This window comes from Zootermopsis nevadensis, unplaced genomic scaffold, assembly GCF_977971745.1.
Source record: "Zootermopsis nevadensis isolate Lab colony 2312 unplaced genomic scaffold, Znev_1.0 Znev_ptg000007l, whole genome shotgun sequence".
Lineage (NCBI taxonomy): Eukaryota > Metazoa > Arthropoda > Insecta > Blattodea > Termopsidae > Zootermopsis > Zootermopsis nevadensis.
The window spans coordinates 2,531,057-2,549,641 of NW_028259139.1; the positions used below are offsets into that span (position 1 = coordinate 2,531,057).

The 18,585-nt window shown below is 37.2% G+C and overlaps 2 protein-coding genes across 9 annotated transcripts in view; both read left to right on the forward strand.

The window, feature by feature from the left end:
- Positions 1-3,823, forward strand: part of LOC110835538 (zinc finger protein ubi-d4-like) — a 37,267-nt gene extending 33,444 nt beyond the window's left edge. For 6 of the 8 annotated variants that reach the window (XM_022075838.2, XM_022075840.2, XM_022075842.2 and 3 more), the window contains 2 exons: positions 1,410-1,534; positions 3,497-3,823. In XM_022075838.2, the coding sequence (XP_021931530.1) occupies positions 1,410-1,534; positions 3,497-3,614 (243 nt within the window). In that variant the 3' untranslated portion in view covers positions 3,615-3,823. Of the gene's footprint in view, positions 1-1,409 lie in introns of all 8 variants that reach the window. The other 2 variants (XM_087343944.1, XM_087343946.1) reach the window with 1 other exon arrangement.
- Positions 3,824-9,196: 5,373 nt separating this feature from the next.
- Positions 9,197-17,251, forward strand: LOC110835514 (maternal B9.15 protein). The gene is made up of 4 exons (XM_022075795.2): positions 9,197-9,299; positions 9,559-10,147; positions 13,919-14,033; positions 14,116-17,251. Exons 2-4 carry the CDS (start codon positions 9,837-9,839, stop codon positions 14,446-14,448), a joined length of 759 nt encoding a protein of 252 aa, XP_021931487.1. The 5' UTR covers positions 9,197-9,299; positions 9,559-9,836; the 3' UTR covers positions 14,449-17,251.
- Positions 17,252-18,585: the final 1,334 nt, after the last annotated feature.

Here is an 18,585-nt window from a genome sequence, read left to right on the forward strand (position 1 = left end):
GATTATCCTCCCATCTACGTCTAGGTCTCCCCAGAGGTATCTTCCCCTCAGGCTTCCCAACCAATACTTGGTGCACACCTCTTGTCCCGTCCATGCGCGCTACATGCCCCGCCCATCTCATTCTTCTCTACTTAATCACCCTGACAATACTGGGGGAGGAGTACAGATTTTGAAGCTCATCATTTTTCTCCATGCCCCATCGTCTTCTCTCCTAGGCCCAAATATCCTCCTCAACACCCTATCCTCAAACACCTGCAATCTGCGTTCCTCCCTCTGAGTGAGAGACCATGTTTCGCACCCATACAAAACAACAGGCAAAATTATTGTTTTGTATACTTTAATTTTCAGGTTCTTAGAAATCAGACGGAAAGACAAAATATTTTGAACTGAGAAGTAGCAAGCACTTACAGAATTTAAATTAATAATATATTAAGTTGCACATTTTCAATTAAAAATAGGAATTCTTTTGTGGTAATTTTCACTTTACCTCCTTCAGTGACACGTTTCCCTAAAATGTAGGATTTAGTTACACATCGAATTTCATGGCGGAAGGAACAATGTTCCAAAGCAAATTGAGAAAACATGTATGCATACTCATCAACCTAACCTAACAACAGCCTCAGCAAGCTATACTGATTTGCATACCATTTGCTGCAACTTCAGTACTCTGGTTTTGACCTGTGCAATGTCTCAGTTTCCCCATTCTTGCTTGCATGACACTTACTCATAATGTAATGACATAGCTTACTAGATAAGGCTTTGATCTTGCTCCTAGTTTATTTGTGTGTCTATTTTAAACATTACTTGTTTGTATGATTTGAGGTTTTCACAGTGGTGAGTATGAAGATTTCTGTCTTCTGGGTTGTTGCACCGTGTAGTATGGTAGATACCCTGATGACGGAGGCAGTATGACCTCTGAAACGGTAAACATCTACCATACTACACACCGCAATAAGCCAGAAGACAGAAATCTTCTTTACTTATTTGCTTTATTAGTATACAAGTAATGATCATGAAGAAATGTTTATAAGTTCCCCTCCCTACTCCTGTTTGTAAACTTTTATTCAAGGCAAATTACATAGCGTTTTAGTCCAAAACATGGAACTCTGACTTTGTATATGTACAAAGGTCTGTGCTCAACTCTAAACCTATATTTTATGTTTTTAAAAGTGCACACACCACTGCTTTCAGTGACAGCTTACCAGTCTTTTGTGCTTCAAAATGTTTCATGATGTACTGTCATCTCAAGGTTTTCCACAATGTCTTTATGAGATGTGAGATTAATTGACCATCCTCAAAGGCTTAAAGGATTAATACTAGGAACTAATGTTATATTACAGCTCATAATTTTCCTAAATTTGTGTGTTATGAAGAGCTCATACTCTTGAGGTTTTGAATTTTTCCAACAGGATCAGTTGCTCTTCTGTGATGACTGTGATCGTGGCTACCATATGTATTGCTTGTCTCCACCACTTTCTTCACCTCCAGAGGGTTCCTGGAGCTGCAGACTTTGTCTTGTGGAATTCCACAAGAAGTAAGGCAAGACGTAGTGTTAGAATTCTACCATGACATGCAGCTCCTCAATACATTGGCCTCATTGCGTTGATTGCTAGTGTTGTACTTAAAAGTGGCATGGCTTATGTGTGTGGAATTGACATATAAATAATACAGTTTAGCAATGGCATAGCTATGTTTTGGGTTGTGATAGTGTTTCCATTATGTATGGTCCATTATACTTTTAAATATCTAGGCTAATGGAGGTAAGAGGAAGCACAAGTAATCCACTTGGAGAATAAAAGAATTAACTCTTTTTTACTCATGCATGTTGCACCATGAATTACTTATATTACTATTATAATCACAATTTTGATGGTCATAAGAATAGGAGAATCAAAATACAATAGAAAAATACATTTTAAAAATGTATTCCATATACTAAAGTGAAGTTGTCCTGCTACATGCCATGGAGGTGTAGCCCCTACTCATTCTAGACCTCAACACTATATATGGGTATGTGATCAGCATCATGCTTTGGCTGTGCTTTACCCCTGGTACTCATTGGATGCAGAGGCCAGGAAAAGTCCTTTGCCCCTGCCTGGGACCAGTTTGTAGTCAGGGCTACCTTGGCTCATACTCCATATAATCCAGAAAGTGAATAATCTGTGTAGGGATGAAGTATATACTGTATTACCAAATTGTGTGGTTAACATACTAATATTCCACAAAGATACTGATCTCTTATCAAAAACCTTGATGCTGCCTTGATTCAGTATGCTACAAATAAAACTTAAATGCCATAAAGAAAAGTGCATCTGTTAAGTAACTTCTTTGAGAACTTTTTTTTGATCCAATATTTATGCAGTGTAAAAATACTTGTAGGTCTGTTCTAACTTTTTATGTCCTTTGCATGAAGTGCATAAAATGAATAAGAGACATTGCGCCAGTCTGTCTGTCCTGAATTGCAATTGGGTAATAATATAGTTTCTGGAAAAACTGGCGCTGTTGAGAAGTATAACTTCTCACCCAGAAGTCAGTGAGGATTTTAAAGTGTCAGTAAAATACATCTTTTGGCAGTTAACACAGTTTTATTGCAGGGTATAAACATACATTGTATTTAAGAAATAGCTCATTATAGATATTCATCAGATGAAAAGTAGTGAGGAGGGATGTGAACAGAGATTTATGCTGTAAGTTGATGCATTGTGTGACCTATAAACTATGCATAATGAAGCTTTGCTTATTTTCCATATATCAGTATGGTATTTCTTTCTGCAGGGTTATATTTAGAGAGGAATAACTGCTTCTCCAAACTGTTTTGATATGGATTTTATGTTAATGACAAAATGCAGTCGGAAAGTAAAATTAAATGTGATAGAGTTAGATAGGAAATTAAAATATTGTGTAAACAAATTGGTCTCTCACATTGAGCACCTAAGAATTCAGTTGCTGTATATTGTTTTAATCTCTTGCCAACTTGTCATTTTGTAATGTAGTGCTGCTTTACTACCATTAGCCAGATCAAACTGCAACCATGCAAAAATAATATAAATGATCGAGTATTACACACATTGCAACTATCAGTTGCATAGTGTAATGACTTATGGAGAGTTAAAATAGGTATTACTAATTGACTCTCATGTTTGATTCCTGTAATTTTTTTTTAGTGTTTGGAAAGTATAAAACTAAAAAAAAAAGGAAGATATATTTTACTTAGCATGAACTTGAAAAAAATGGTCTGCAGTGCCCTTCCATTTAACAGTATAATTCAGTGAACCACAAACATTCAGTACCAACTGAAATACTGTGTACAAAATGACTGTTCAGTCTGTTATACTATGCACATCTAACATCAGAAGACACCAGCCAGCCTTTGCATTAACCAAAGAATGTATTCTGATAAAAGTAAAACAAAATTTGTTGTATGTATTATTGTGAGGTGATCTATGTCTTTAAAAGATGTTTAATATTCTCATTTTGAATTATGTAACTGTTTCAGTTTTCAGAGGATAAGGGGCAGTTGTCATTTATGCAGTTGTAGGAGAAGATACCAGTCTTGGTACATGAATGGAATTCCTTTTCTCTTGTTGGTTTCTGATGGTTATTTGGAAGTGTAGTGTCCTTATCTGCATAGCTATGCTGTTGCTTATAAGGACTGTGCAAGCAAATGCCATGTCACATATCACCTACCTCCTTGTTATTACAGCTCTTATTTTATTTTAAGTGTGAAATGTAGTGTGACCACATGGTGATTGTATTTTGTAGCTTTGCAGGTGCCTGTCAACTTGTAGTGTTCTGAACTAATAAACAGTGTTAACATGCAAAAGGTGGTTAGGGCATCATTTTAAAATTTACAATTTTTTCACCACAGGGTGTCATTATATTTCCCTTTCTTTTCTTTGAAGTCAGAGCAGTATGATTTCTGACAGAAACTGAGGTATAATTAAGTTGCACTGTACTCCTTTATCAATATTTCAGGTACACAGTACCAATTCACATGTGGCAATGTAACATTGTGGTTAATTATATATCAGTGTAAGTATCAGTGCCATCATCTTACATAATTTTGAGAGAATTCTTTGTTAAATTATATGGGTTTGGAAAGAGTTAATCCTATGGAGTCAAAAATAAATAAAAAAAAAAACTAAACGAAACAATGTGTAATTATAGGCCTCATCTGAAGAATGACAAAAGATGCAATATACATTAAAACATCTGTAAACTGAATGAAAACCCACATAAAAGTAAAACTAAAAATCCCTGCAAGACAGAACATATTTATAGAGACCAGTGATTCCCATACTATGTTCAAACTCCATGTCTCTGTGGAAAACTTTATGGCAGATTTCATTTCATAATTAGTACTTAGTCATCCACAGATATCATGGATACAGAGACAACAAGCAGTAGTACAACTCATTTCATCTAATCGACGTTTGCTGGGACATGAGCTATGGCCTCGAGATGTGCAGTGTATTTGCAGGTCGAACAATGGGCGGGGTGTAAGCGGAGCTCAGTTACGAGTGAACTGTGACCAAGTTCACTTTGTGTGTTGAATTCCATTTCAATAACATTTTCCTATTTATAATTAGGCCTGTCATTTTCACAATTTTGATAACTGTGAAAGATGGCTCAAAACAAAGTTAATTCCAAACCTTCCACCAAATTCGATATTAGTAGTGGACAATGCAGCTTACCATAATGTACAACTCAATCCGGCTCCAACTTCATCTTGAAAAAGTGCTATGATAGACTGGCTCTCAGATCGTGGCATTCCTTTCAGTGACCGAATGTGTAAGCCCAAATTGTATTCTCTAATTAAACTGCATAAGCCACGCTTCAAAACATTCAAAATTGATGCTCTACTGGCTGAACATGGCCACTCTGTCCTTCGCTTGCCGCCATATCACCCAGATCTTAATTCGATTGAACTGATGTGGAGGTCGGTTCGAATATATCGCTGGAAAGAATGTCAGTTTCCGTTTAGATGATGCTATGAAACTGACTGAGGAAAAGTTTAGTATCATCACAAAGGAAGAATGGAGGAGCTCGAGGTGCAACAATTCCCGTCAGTGCGAACAGAATTATTTGTGGTTGGAACCTATTATTGACACCATTTCAGAACAAATTATAGTTAACTTACAAAACGTCAGTGATGCGAGTAGTTGTAGCAGTAGTGAGGAAGAGGAGGGGGAGGAAGAATTTGCAGAAGAAGATGATGGGGAAGTAAGTGGAATAGAAGCTTTGTAAAATGTTCATCAGCCACTGGAGGTATTTCAATCTGCACTCATGTTTTTGTGTTTAGTAGTACGGAGAAAGCTGTTGTCCGATGTGCCCCACTACCACTAGCAGCGTCCTTACCATCCCTCATGCACATCTCACAGCTCTTGTCTGACTCAACAAGTAATACCCTCATGATAGAAGCAGAGACAGTCAATGAAATTTTGGACTTGTTTCTCCATAATTACATGGCTGATAACCTGAGAAGATTTCATTGCATTCAGTCATTGTGTAAACTTAAGATCTTACATTGTCATCTGTTAAGGGTAGAGATTATTGAGCTGTAATAAAGAAGAAAACAGTATGTCCTGAAGTGCTGTATTTGGCATATTACTCTATGCCACTATTATTTAGTGTTCTGTCTGACGACAGGTCCGTTGTTCTGCCCAAAAAGAGTTCGCCAGTTTTCCCTATTCTCAGCTTCTCGTTTTAATTCATGAAACTTCATCTTCTTTCCTTGTTTAAGATCGTCGGTTAGCTGTATCAGTCTTCTTCCCAGTCCTCGCTTTCCTTCAACCTGGCCTTCGATGATATCACTCAGTAATCCATTCCTTCTCATAATATGTCCCAGCCAGTTAGCTTTCCTTCGTGTAATCTCCTGCAGAATGTTTCTTTGCTCGTTGACTCTCCTCAATACTTCTTTGTTGGTCACTCGATCCGTCTACCTGATCTTCTCTATTCTTCTCCAACACCACATTTCAAAACTATCCAGGTATTTTTGTTCCTTCTTCCTGAGTGTCCAAGTCTCTGCTCCATACAGCGCGACACTCCATACGTAACACTTCACTAGTTTCTTCTTCATCTCCAAGCTCAACTTGCTAGTGAGAAGTATCCTCTTCTTGATGAAGGCTGACTTGGCCATGGCTATCCTTGCTTTTACCTCCTTGGTGCATAGAGCATCCGTCGTGATTATGCTTCCCAAGTACTTGAAGTGCTCCACATTCTCCAGCTGTTGGTTTCCAACTACAACGTTCAGTGGTTCTGCTCTCGGTGCTATCCTCATTACCTTTGATTTTTCAATGTTGATTTCCATTCCATACTCTCTACCTGTTTCCACTAACTTGTCCATCATGTTCTATAATTCCTCCTCTTCCTTCGCCACTACTACTAAGTCGTCTGCATATTTTACAGTCGTTATCACTCTTCCTCCAATTTTGAAGTCTCCTGTTCCCTCCAGAGCTTCCTTGGCAAGCCATTCCCTGTACAGGTTAATAAGAATTGGTGATAAGCAGCATCCCTGTCTTACACCTCTACCTATCTCAACGCTGTTGGTATCTCTTGAGTCCAGTCTCACTTTGACTTTTTGCTGCATGTACAGGTTTTCGATTAGTCTTCTATCTGTCCAATCAATTCCAATTCTCTGTAGGATCCTCATTAATTTCTTCCATTTTACTTGATCGAAAGCCTTCTTCCAGTTGATGAAGCAGGCACATACTTTTTCCTTGACATCGAGAACTCTCTCTGAAATTATTCTCATAACTCCGATGGCATCTCTGGTTCCTCTTCCTCTCCTAAATCCAAATTGGTCGTCTCCCATCACTTCCTCTATCTTCTTTTCTAGTCTTTTAGTCAGTATTCCAGTCATTATCTTCGCTGCATGTGAGATTAGGCTGATGGTCCTGTAATCGCTGCACTTATTGGAATTCTTTTTCTTCTGTAATGCGATCATTGTTACTTCCAGAAAGTCTTCGGGCCACTCACCGGAGGTGTATATCTTGTTAACGAGTCTAGTAAGAACCTTCACTCCTTTCTCTCCAAGTTCTTTCAATAAGTCTGATGGGATTTCATCATCTCCCGTAGCTTTTCTTCTTCTCATATCCTTAATGGCCCTTTCTACCTCGCTCTTCAGTATCTCTGGACCTTTGTCGTCCTCCTCTACGTCTTCTTCCGGCTCCAATTAAAATTAAATGGTTTTTATCACCTTCCTCTTCCATCCATGGGCTTCAGATGAATCCTTTACTTCTTAAACTGCCACCTGTATTTTGCTCAATTTCTTCTCCATCAGTCTTAGACATTGCTCTGTTTCAGATATTTCGTCATTGGTTATTTGTTTCAAGAAGCCAGAGAGAAAATTTAGTTAGAAAAAAATATTTGGTGTTAATGAGATGTAATGTTTGCTTCATTGGTATATGTGTATACAACTGGGTTATGTTACAAAATGGATGTCTTATTGAAATGTTTGCCAAAACTCTGTCTGAACCTAGATAGTACTACTGTCTTGAAGTTTTGCATAGGCCTTTCTTCATCATTTAATGGTTAGTATCATTATTCACGAGGTCCTAGGAGTCTGGTATCCTTAAGATCTTCATGGTTTTTCTAAATTTCTCTAGAAGTTGCCAAAAGAACCCACAACATTATTTCAGACTTCTCATTGAAATCATCCATTTGATTCTACATAACTTATGTAGTTGAGAAAGTGTCACTAAGTAAACAGAAACAAATAGGACCCATCTTTCATTCCATACTTTAATGTAAAAGAAAATAGGCAGTACTAACACTGTAAAAATTGTTGTCCCACTGTTACACAAATTAATTAAACATGAATTCCAATGACAAATCAAAATCAGCATCAATAGAGGCATAAATCATTTGAAGAAAGGATATCAACCTCAGACTAATTTGTTAAAGGGATGATAATGGCAAATTGCTTGCAGATCCAATCAAAATTTTGAATAGGTGGAAACATTTCTTTAACCAGCTCTTAAATGTTCATGAGATTGATGATGTTAGCCGGATTAAAATACATACGGCTGAACTGTTTGTGCCAAAACCTAGTTTAGATGCAGTTGAACTAGCCATTTTAAAGTTGAAATGATATAAATTTCCAGGTATCTATCAAATTCCAGCAGAATTAATTAAAGCAGGTGGCAAAGGGTTGCATATGAAAATCCATAAGCTTATTCAGTTAATTAGGGACAAGGAAGAGATGCCACAACAATGGAAGGAATCCATAATTATTCCTATTCAAAAAAAGTGGGACAAGACTGAGTGTGGTAATTACCAAGGAATTTCTCTGCTATCAACCTTGTACAAAATTCTATCAAACATTCTTCTAGCGAGATTAACACCATACGTGAATGAAACTATCGGGGATCATCATTGTGGGTTCAGACGTAACAGATCAACAATTGATCAGATCTTTTGTATCCATCAGATTCTTGAGAAAAAAAGTTGACAGTGGAACCACGGTTCCGGAGAATCTGACGTAAATACGTCTCTGTAACATAACAATGCACGAAGGAGTTCATATAAAAGCTGACAATTGTTGTCGGTCCATATTTACACATTGTTGATATGGATCTTTCACAATTTTTGTTACACATCTTCGTTACGCCTTTTTGTCGAATGACCCTTCCGTATAGACGTATTTACGTCAAAATGGGAGTACAGTGGGACCGTGCATCAATTATTTATAGATTTCAAAAAAGCCTGTGACTATTAAGAGAGAAGTGCTATACAATATTCTCATTGAATTTGGTATACCAAAGAAGCTAAACAATCTGACAATGGTCTTCTAGGTTATGACACCATGTAACGCGGATTATATACATAACGGAGGAACCTGCTGTATGGCCTTCAGGGTATCCACAACCGAGTGACCACTATCTAAATTTTAACAGCCGTAAAAACCTCATGCATAGTATTAATTTATCCTGTGACGTAATCTGTTACATTGGCAATCTATTATAACATTTATAATAGCTCTATTATTGTTATTGAAGTCCCATTATTTAAAGTATTTTATTTATTTACGCAGATTGTTTCCTTTACTTAGGGTGTTAATTTATTATTATTAGTGGAGGGTTGAAATTAATTACGATGTCAGTGGCCAATGGTCTAATAGCTTGTAACACATATGATTTCTTGACGTCATTTGAAAACACAAAGCACGTGTTTCCGTAATGAAATGAAAGAGGGATTTTGATTGGCTGCAGCAATTATAGAAACGCAGTGTAGTTGTCGTTTGTTTCATCTTTCACGTTGCGTGTACGAGTTCATTGCTGGTCAAGTACGAGATACAGGTAAATGTATTAATTAAAAATTAATTATAGTCCATAGTTTAGTGTTTTGTAATATAAAATGCATTACTTTATAGCTGCAGAGTGTACAGACAATTAATTTGTAAAAACGTTTCCGGAACATGCTAAAACTTGTCCAGCAAACGCAAATGAGGTGGCACTGAACAGCCTGCAGTTAGAAAGTTGCGAGCGCATTTGCGTGATATGACTCATAATTTCTGAAGAGTAAGTATGTACTGAAACATTGCTGTTCATTTTTCAGATTACGAAGTTTCCGTGTGAATAACATACAAATCGAAACGTTTGAAAAGGCTCAGCAGGAATATAAAACTTCACTATATGAGCTGTAACTAATCCATCTTCGTGGAATACGGTTGTGATAATTATTACCGATATCGAAGAGGATACTTCCTCTACTAATATTTTTTAGTCGGGCTGAGTACCAAGTACGTAGCCTTGCACAGAGTTTTGTTGCAATACTTATGTGTGTCACGCTGCAGGTATTGCTTGTCCTTATTCCCCAAATCAACAGTAATAATTATGCTAGACGAGATTTCGGCGGCGGTGATCTTTTTAGCCCGCCTGATCGAGAGAAGCGAAAACTTTAACCAAGAACAGTTAGAAGATTTCAAAGAACATCTGTCACAGTTGCTAGTGGAACGTTTTGAAAACCATTGGTTCCCAGACCAGCCATGCAAAGGACAAGGTTATCGCTGCATCAGGGTAAATGAACGGGACCCCCGGGATGCTACCTTGGAGCGAGCAGCAATTGCTTGTGGATTCAGATATGAGGACCTGAAGCTACCAGTTGAGTTAACAATTTGGGTTGATCCAAATGAAGTATGCTGCAGGTAACTATAAACTTTTTTAACACAAGTAGTTGCTTATGTGTGTAGGTTGAAAAACACTAGTGTTTTCATAGTTTCACAACATGCTGTGGGATAGTCCACTGTTTATATACAGCAAGTGTAGAAATTCTTGTTCGTTTCTGTAGCTGGAGTTTAATGTTTAACATTTAACATTTATGGGGTAGTATAATGACTGACTGTGGACTGGATGAGTGGGATTTGGTCCCAAGCAGAGGCAAAAAGATTTAACTTTGAGCCTCTGCAACTAGACTGGCTCTCGGACACTAAGCTTTCTTTGCAGTGGATACCGGGGGTCTTTTCCCCCATGAGTAAAGCATGTCTGGGGCAAGACACTGACCACTTTTCCCCATCTAGTGCCAAGGTCAAGAATGAGGAGAAGCTATACCTTCTCTGCTGCACCCAAGCACCTTCACAGTGTTTACCAGGGACATCCTTACTTGTACTTCAAAACTTTCTCATTCATATGGCCTGCATTGACCAATGTTTCAAACAGTTAAGAGATAGTGCATCTGCCTTGAAGTTGTGTTCTGTGCCACTTGATATTGTTTCTTTATTGGAGAAAATTACCTTTTTCGTGCCATACTGAATTTGAAATTGATTCTCTTCAGCAGTTCATACGCAGTTGTTCATTTAAAATGTGGAAGATCAGAATCATTAATTGCAGATAGAATTTGTTTTATTATTGGTATTGAATTATTGAAATAGCATTTTTTTGTATAGAATTCACTAAGCATACGTTTATATTGTATATATTTATAGTCCTTCAAATTGTGTTGTTGATGTCATATTTAGATATTGTGTATTAAAATCAATTACGTGTATGTAATTTAGCTGATACCGGGTCTACAATTTATGCTGTAACGGCCTTGCTTGCATTGCGTGCTCGGCCGAGTGCACTGTTGGTGTGGGATAGAGATAGCGTGTTATTCCCGTGAGTCACAGGCGAATCAGTTTCATTGCGTCTCTCGTCGCGGATTGACGTTGATAATATGGTGTACAGTATTAAGCAACGTGTGTTCTTAGTCGAAACATATGCCAAATATTCATCCTACGGAAGATGCCGCCGTAAATATCGCAGACATTTTCCCGGTGAAAGTTTTCCTAGCAGGCCCACGATAGAGAGATTAATAAAAAAAATTTGTAGTACGGGATCAGTTTTGGATAAAAAGAAGAACAGGAAACCACAATTCATTTCGGCAATTTCCCAAGAAGAGCTTCGTCAAGTATTTCGAAACATGTTAACGAGATGTGAAGCTTGCCTGCAAGCACAAGGAAGTCACTTTGAACATCTTTTGTGATTTAAGGTAAGAAAATTAATGTAATAACATGTGTTAGTGACGAGAAATATTCGTAGTTCGCTGTTACTAGCGGCACTGAAACTGATTCGCCTGTGACTCACGGGAAGAACACGCTATCTCTATCCCACACCAACAGTGCACTCGGCCGAGCACGCAATGCAAGCAAGGCCGTTACAGCATAAATTGTAGACCCGGTATGTTAACATACAGAAATTGTGCATAGATGGTGCTTTTTTAGAAATGTCAGTTTCGCAGAAGCTACTGGCATTAATGTTTATGCTGCTATTGCATCTTGATCCAAATGTGGCTAGTTAATAGCTTTAAATAGAATCAGAAAATTAATTGAATGAAAGCATCTTTGTTATATGTACTTAGTGAACTAGTGTTGATTTTTTAGTGTCTCATTTTCATACAATTGTGTTACTGGTGGTTTGTATTCATAAATGGTTGTTGTAATCATGTTTGTAGATTCGTCTACTGATACACACATGGGGTTCCTGCTCATATCCTGTTATAACGTACTAGGTAGCAAGGTGCACACATTGCAGTATCATTAAGTGATGCTGACATAGGGGAAAAGTGACTGCTGTATTTTCAGTCAGTATTAGGTTAGTTAGGCCATCATAATTTAGATATATTTAGATTGGTTAATATTTGTTATGTATATTGTTATGTGTGATGGAAAATGGCAAACATTTATACAATTTTACGACTCATTGGTTAACAATAAAGAGGAACACAGAAGTTTTACTAGAAGCTAGTAGAAAGGTGGGGCTAGAAGTAAATTCAGAAAAAAATCTAAGTACATGTTAGTATCTCGTCGTCAGCAGACAGGTGGGCAAAATCATATTAGGGTGGCTAATAAATCTTTTGAAAGTGACAAAGTTCAAGTATTTGGGAACAATAGCAAATCAAAATTATATTCATGAGGAAATTAGGAGGAGAATAAATTCTAGAAATGCTTGTTCCTTCTCCATTCAAAATATTTTGTCTTCCTGTCTCATTTCTAAAAACTAAAAGATTAAAGTACACAAAATAATTTTGCCTGTTGTTTTGTATGGGTGCGAAACGTGGTGTCTCACTCATGAAGGAACCTAGGTTGCAGGTGTTTGATAATAGGGTGTTGAGGAGGATATTTGGGGTATGGAGAAAACTGCATAATGATGAGCTTAAAAATTTGTACTTCTCCCCCAGTATTGTCAGGGTGATTAAGTCAAGGAGAATGAGATGGGCAGGGCATTTGGCGCGCATGGATGGGACACGAGGTGTGCACCAGGTGTTGGTTTTGAAGCCTGAGGGGAAGAGACCGCTGGGGAGACCTAGACGTAGATGGGAGGATAATATCAGTTGGGATCTATGGGACATAGGAGTTGAAGGAGACTGGATTTTGTTGGCCCAGGACAGGGTCCGGTGGAGGGCTTTGATTAATTTGGTGATGAACCTTTGGGTTCGGTAAGCCATCTGGTTAGTTAATTTGGCTAATAGTGATGGACTGGGGTACATTGAAAGTTATTTGTCTCATTCATTTCCATATATAGGTTGTGTATAACCTAGAAAATTCCCTCCAGTATTTTAGTATATCAATGCAAGAATTGACTTACAGGTCAGTCGGTGAAGTCCCAGTTTTAGAGGAGGAAAGAAATGAATACAAATGATTTAATGGATGAATTCATTCTGTTTCCATCCTTATTACAGTTATTTCTCAAATTATGCAGTATATGCATTTATAAAACATGCTTAAATGAAGACCTAATTTTCCATAATACTGTTGGTCTCATAGATTTTATGTGCTGAGCATACTTTACACAAACTGAATTCCAGAATTTAAAAATAGTGTTTCAGCTTTGTACATTTCAGTGTGTTAAACTTTGTCTGTTGTGTAGGATTTGGTGTTCTCATACCAATTAATATGGGAGAGGAAGGGTCCATTGCCATTGCATTAGTAAAATAGCCAAAGTTAAAACAACACCTGATGATATCCCAGTCTTGCTCGCTATCTTGCATAGGCTGTAAACTATTTTGACTTTCATCTCGTCAAATTTCACAGCTGTCGAAGAGGCTCATTGCCTTTACAAGCACATATCCCACAGCCATCAATGTATGTTAATAGGTTAAAGACTGTTCCTGCTTGCTTATTTCAGTTTCTATAGTATGAACATTCACCCCTTGCAGCTAGCAGATCCAATCAGCTTTTCTGAAATAGCTGATTTGTATTAAACGTGGTTCAGATATGACCTGGGGCAGCTGGCCGTCCTAACCAGTATGTTGTAGTTTTCATTAATTTCTGGACAGTCGTGTTGGTATTACCTTTATATAAGCCAAGATTGTTTCCTGACCAGTTTTTTCCAGATCACTGTACATAGTTGTACTGTCTCATTCATTACCAGATAACTGTATACCTTATTTAGTATAATGTATTAAAAAAACATAGTTTGTAATTTTTGTGATTTCATAGGTTTGGGGAACATAGGGGATCATACTGCACACTGGCCTCATTTTGTGATAAGGAAAACATCACCACCATCAATAAGAAATTGGAGAAGTTTGGCACCATCGAGTCAAAATTACAGGTGAGGCGAGATGTTGATGGTTGCTGCTATGTTGCCCTTGACACATGAAACTGGATTCTGAAAACAGTCGATTGCTTTTCAGACGACTCCGTTGAATACAAGTAACCAGCATCAGGCCAATGGGAAGAAGGGCCACGGTGGAGGCAGTCCTAAGCAGAACAAGTCTGGTTCAAGGCCTAACAAGAATTGGGGAGGTCATAACGGAAGTTTAGGCTTTCCCCACTCTCTTCAGTCTTGGTACAGCCTGATCCCTCATCAATGGCTGCCACCTTCACCGCCTCCATACCACCACCCGCTTCTCAGGTCACCACCTGGAGGAAAATGGGGCACTCATGTGCCTGGTCAGAGGTACTACTGGCAAAGCAACAACCCTCATAACCACAGTCACCACCACAAGGCTGCACTGAAGGTTTAGCTGGCAGGCTGTAGCTTGTAAGATGCACCATACAATGAATGTAATATATCGCATTTTAAATCAGCTTCATGAATAAGTGGGGTGTGAGTTGTTGATGAGTTTGTGAACTTGGTTAGCTTTTACAATTGTACTGTACCCACTGTACTCAGCCACAAATTATTAAGTTTATTAATAATTGTGAACTGTACAGTCTTCAGATTTATTGGTATTTAAATTGTAACAGGGACTTGGTGCATTTTACATAACTGTTGCTAGCTGGTAATTCATATTACACAGATTTAACAGTAGCATTATAACACTGTGTAGGTTGACAAAATGATATTTGCTTTTCCTTTTTTTATGGTAGGAACCAAACTTGACAACAAATGATAGGTCCTGTGTTCAGAAGTTTTCATTATTCTTTTGTCAGCTGGTGCATATCAAGTTTTCACAGTACGAATTTAGGACCTAAGTAGCGTGGCGATGATAACTGGGTGTTCTATGTAGCTTAATATCACGAAACCTTCCCTCATATTGATTGTCCGCATCCATAAAAACTACTTATGTGCACAAATAAATGGGATTTTTCTGCTAGAGGTAAAAATATTCATCATGGCATTTACAGAATAATGAAGTTTTGTTTAATGTGATCAGTTCTTGTGTGTAAATTGTAAAATTAAAATTGTAGTGCTATACTGAAATGCATTACATTAAAGATTGCCCATGTTTAAAAAATATGTCTTGTCTAAAAGTTTCCAGCAGTAACACAGCACAGAAGGTGAAATTGTTTTGTCCTTATTTGTGGCTGTGAATACTGTTTCAGGTGTTTTTTTCCCCAGTGGTTCTTGCATCAGAATTTTCTCCAGTTTACTGCCGAACATTATTTTTAATTACAGCTGCCGAGGATTATGTTTACGGACCTTAGATTTTCTTCAGTTTATATTTTATTACTTGAGTTTTGTTGCATATGCACAGAATTGTGGAAATGTCTTTAGAACTATGAAATTGGTGGAAACCACAGTAATACTCATTTCTCTCTGAAATTCTGGTCAATTATGAGGCAACCAAATTAAAGGGACCACTGCTTAGAGCTCAGTTCAGGTTACCTTTAGCACTTTCCACATCAAAAGGATGAACATTCCAGATAGGCCATTCCCTGCAGTTTTCTTTTCTTTATATCTTATGCATTATATTACTTGATAAGTTATTTTTTTTATTTTCAGAGTTTGGTTGCTTTAATTACAGATTCTTCCAAGTATAAAACTAATTTGAAGAATACCTACATCTTAACTGCCATTTGTGATAACAAATGTTAACACATTTCATATTCTTAAAAACTTGCATACCATGTAGTGTATTGGAATATAAATCATGCATACAAACGGTACTGTTTACGCTTTGAAGGACACTAATGCCAAACGTGTTTTGACCTCAAGAGGTCATCATAAGATGGCAAAACAAATTAATTCATATAATACAAATAAAAAAATATTATGGTTTTGTACAGAGCATAAAAGGTTTGTACTTTAAAAAACCATACTTATGTAACACATTACTGGACGTTGATTGCACATGAGTTGATGTATTAAATTGAGCACTTGGCCTCTATGTCCACCGGCCTGATTGCCGTTGTTGGTCTATGGTGAGCCGTGGTTGTGTCATCTGTGCCTCTGTTGTTAAACTGACAGTAATGCCCACTCATTGTAGAAGTTCACAGGCACAGACAACGCAACCACGGCTCACCAAAGACCAACAACGGCAATCAGGCCAGTGGACATAAAAGCTAAGTGCTAAATTTGATACATCAACTCATGTGCAATCAACGTCCAGTAATGTGTTACATAAGTATGGTTTTTTAAAGTACAAACCTTTTATGCTCTGTACAAAACCATAATATTTTTTTATTTGTATTATATGAATTAATTTGTTTTGCCTCCGATGATGAACTCTTGAGTCGAAACACATTTGGCATTAGTGTCCTTCAAAGCGTAAACAGTTTTGTTTGTATGCATGATTTACATTTCATATTAGTGTGAAATGCCAAAGATGTTACTTGAAGGAATTAACTTTTTCTAACCAAACAAAATTCTAGATGTTTGTTAATATCTCAGTGTTACACCAATATTTTGCTTGTGCATAATGTATTGCATAGTGTCAGAATTATTTGTCATATGTAATGGGTGTCAGTTTGCAAATTTGGAATTGTGCATGTTTTCTGTGTTATATTTAGTGTTTAATATTTTAATTATAATGATCTCTTATCTGGTGGTAAAGCACTGTGTATCAGTTCAAGGCTGTATTACTATATAAATTTTAGCTCTGAATATTTCTAGATCAGGTTTTGAATCATATTAATATTTTGTACCCTTCATCAGCTATATAAGTATGTGGATATATTTGCAAGATTAATTTTATTATGTTTTTAAATTTTGGTAACTTCTACATTAAGTTTTGTGTATGGACGTAATGTTTATGTAGCTCCTACCAAATACTTGATAGACCAGGTGGGGGTGTTGCCCTTCTACTTCGATTACTTTTAAAGTTTGGGTACATCACATAACTACCTAAACTGCTCTTGGAGTATAGTAGCATTGAGAAACTGCTGTTGGCAGTTATGTTCCTTGTGTATATTAAATATTCAGATTTAAGTTTCTCTTCCATGATTTTGGAGTGGTGAGAAATTTGTGCTTTAAACTTCAGTCTATTATTTGTTTTGTCTGTTGATCATGTTAAAGACTCTATTATAACCTATATTAAAAAATATAACATTGTATTGTATACCATTTGTTGGCATAACATAGAACATAGTTTTGCATCATAAAAATGGGTGTTTATTAAATGCGTAAACCCATTCATAATTCCTGTTCAGTTTTTATCATAATCTGTACTGAGGTATAAATGGCAAATTTTATAATTTTGGTGGTGATGTGAGGTATGCAAAAGTTCACTAACAAAAGTTTGAAATACTGAGTACAGTCAAATTCCATTTAATTTTCTTATGATGATAATATGTGGGATCATTAAACTAAAAAGAATGTTGAGTATAAGAATTTTGACACTGAGCTGAGTAGAAGGGACAGAAATTAATCACCGAGAAAAACATAATACGCGTTACATTGAGCTGAGTAGTAGATAATATTGTTCTCCAGTACAGCAACAATAGTAAAGCCACCTCCAAATGAAACAAGACTCATGAGGTGTCAACTATACTGGGATACATAGTTTCCAACAGCATTCTTTGCAAATTTGCATTTTGAATGCTTGCAGGTGACATGAAAAATTTAACAGATCCTGCATATACCACATTTAGCTAGAAATATCTTGCACATAAATATCACAATACAGGGGTTGATTTGGTTGAGTTTGGGTTAGTGATGTGCATTTGCTGAGGTAGTAGATTTGGTTCAGTCATGTTATGTCAATGATGGGCATGGGCAGAGGAATATGTAAAATGGCAGGTTGCTAAGGAAATACATTTGGTTAATTTCAGTTGGCAATGTTAGATTAATTTAGGATAAGTTAGCTTAGTGACGCACATGCAAACTGCTAATTGGTCTGGTTAGGTCAGGTTAATGACATGACGACTACCATGCACAGTGGTCAGAAGCTATGTGATAGGTTTTGTTGAGTTGGGTTTGTGACACGCAAACGACCATACACAATGATCAGCTGCCAAGTGGTGGGTTTGGTGGTATTTGGTTATGTTGTGTTATTTGGGGTTAAGTTAGAATGCAAATGCCCATGGGTTTTGTTCAGCTGCTGTGTGGTGGGTTAGGTTGAATTTTGTTATAATTTGATATGTTGGGTTAGGTTATTGACACTCGTGTGCAGACGACTGTTCACACTGTAAATCTGCCATGCTGTTAGTTTCTATCTGGTCACGTTTGGTTAGGTTAGATTAGGCTACTTCAGTGACACTCATTCGCAGGATGGTCACATGCAAAGTGGTGGGTTTGTATGAATTTCGTTATGTTGTATTAGCTTTGGTTACTTGGTCCATTTTGGTAAGTGACGTACATTTGCCATGCGGAATGATCAGCTGACAAATGGTGTGCTTGGTTTAATTTCGTAATTTTAGGTTAGGTTACTCTAAGTTAGTGACGCTAAACTTATGTGATGAGTGCTTGAATTTCGTTGTGTCCTGTTTGGTTGGGTTAG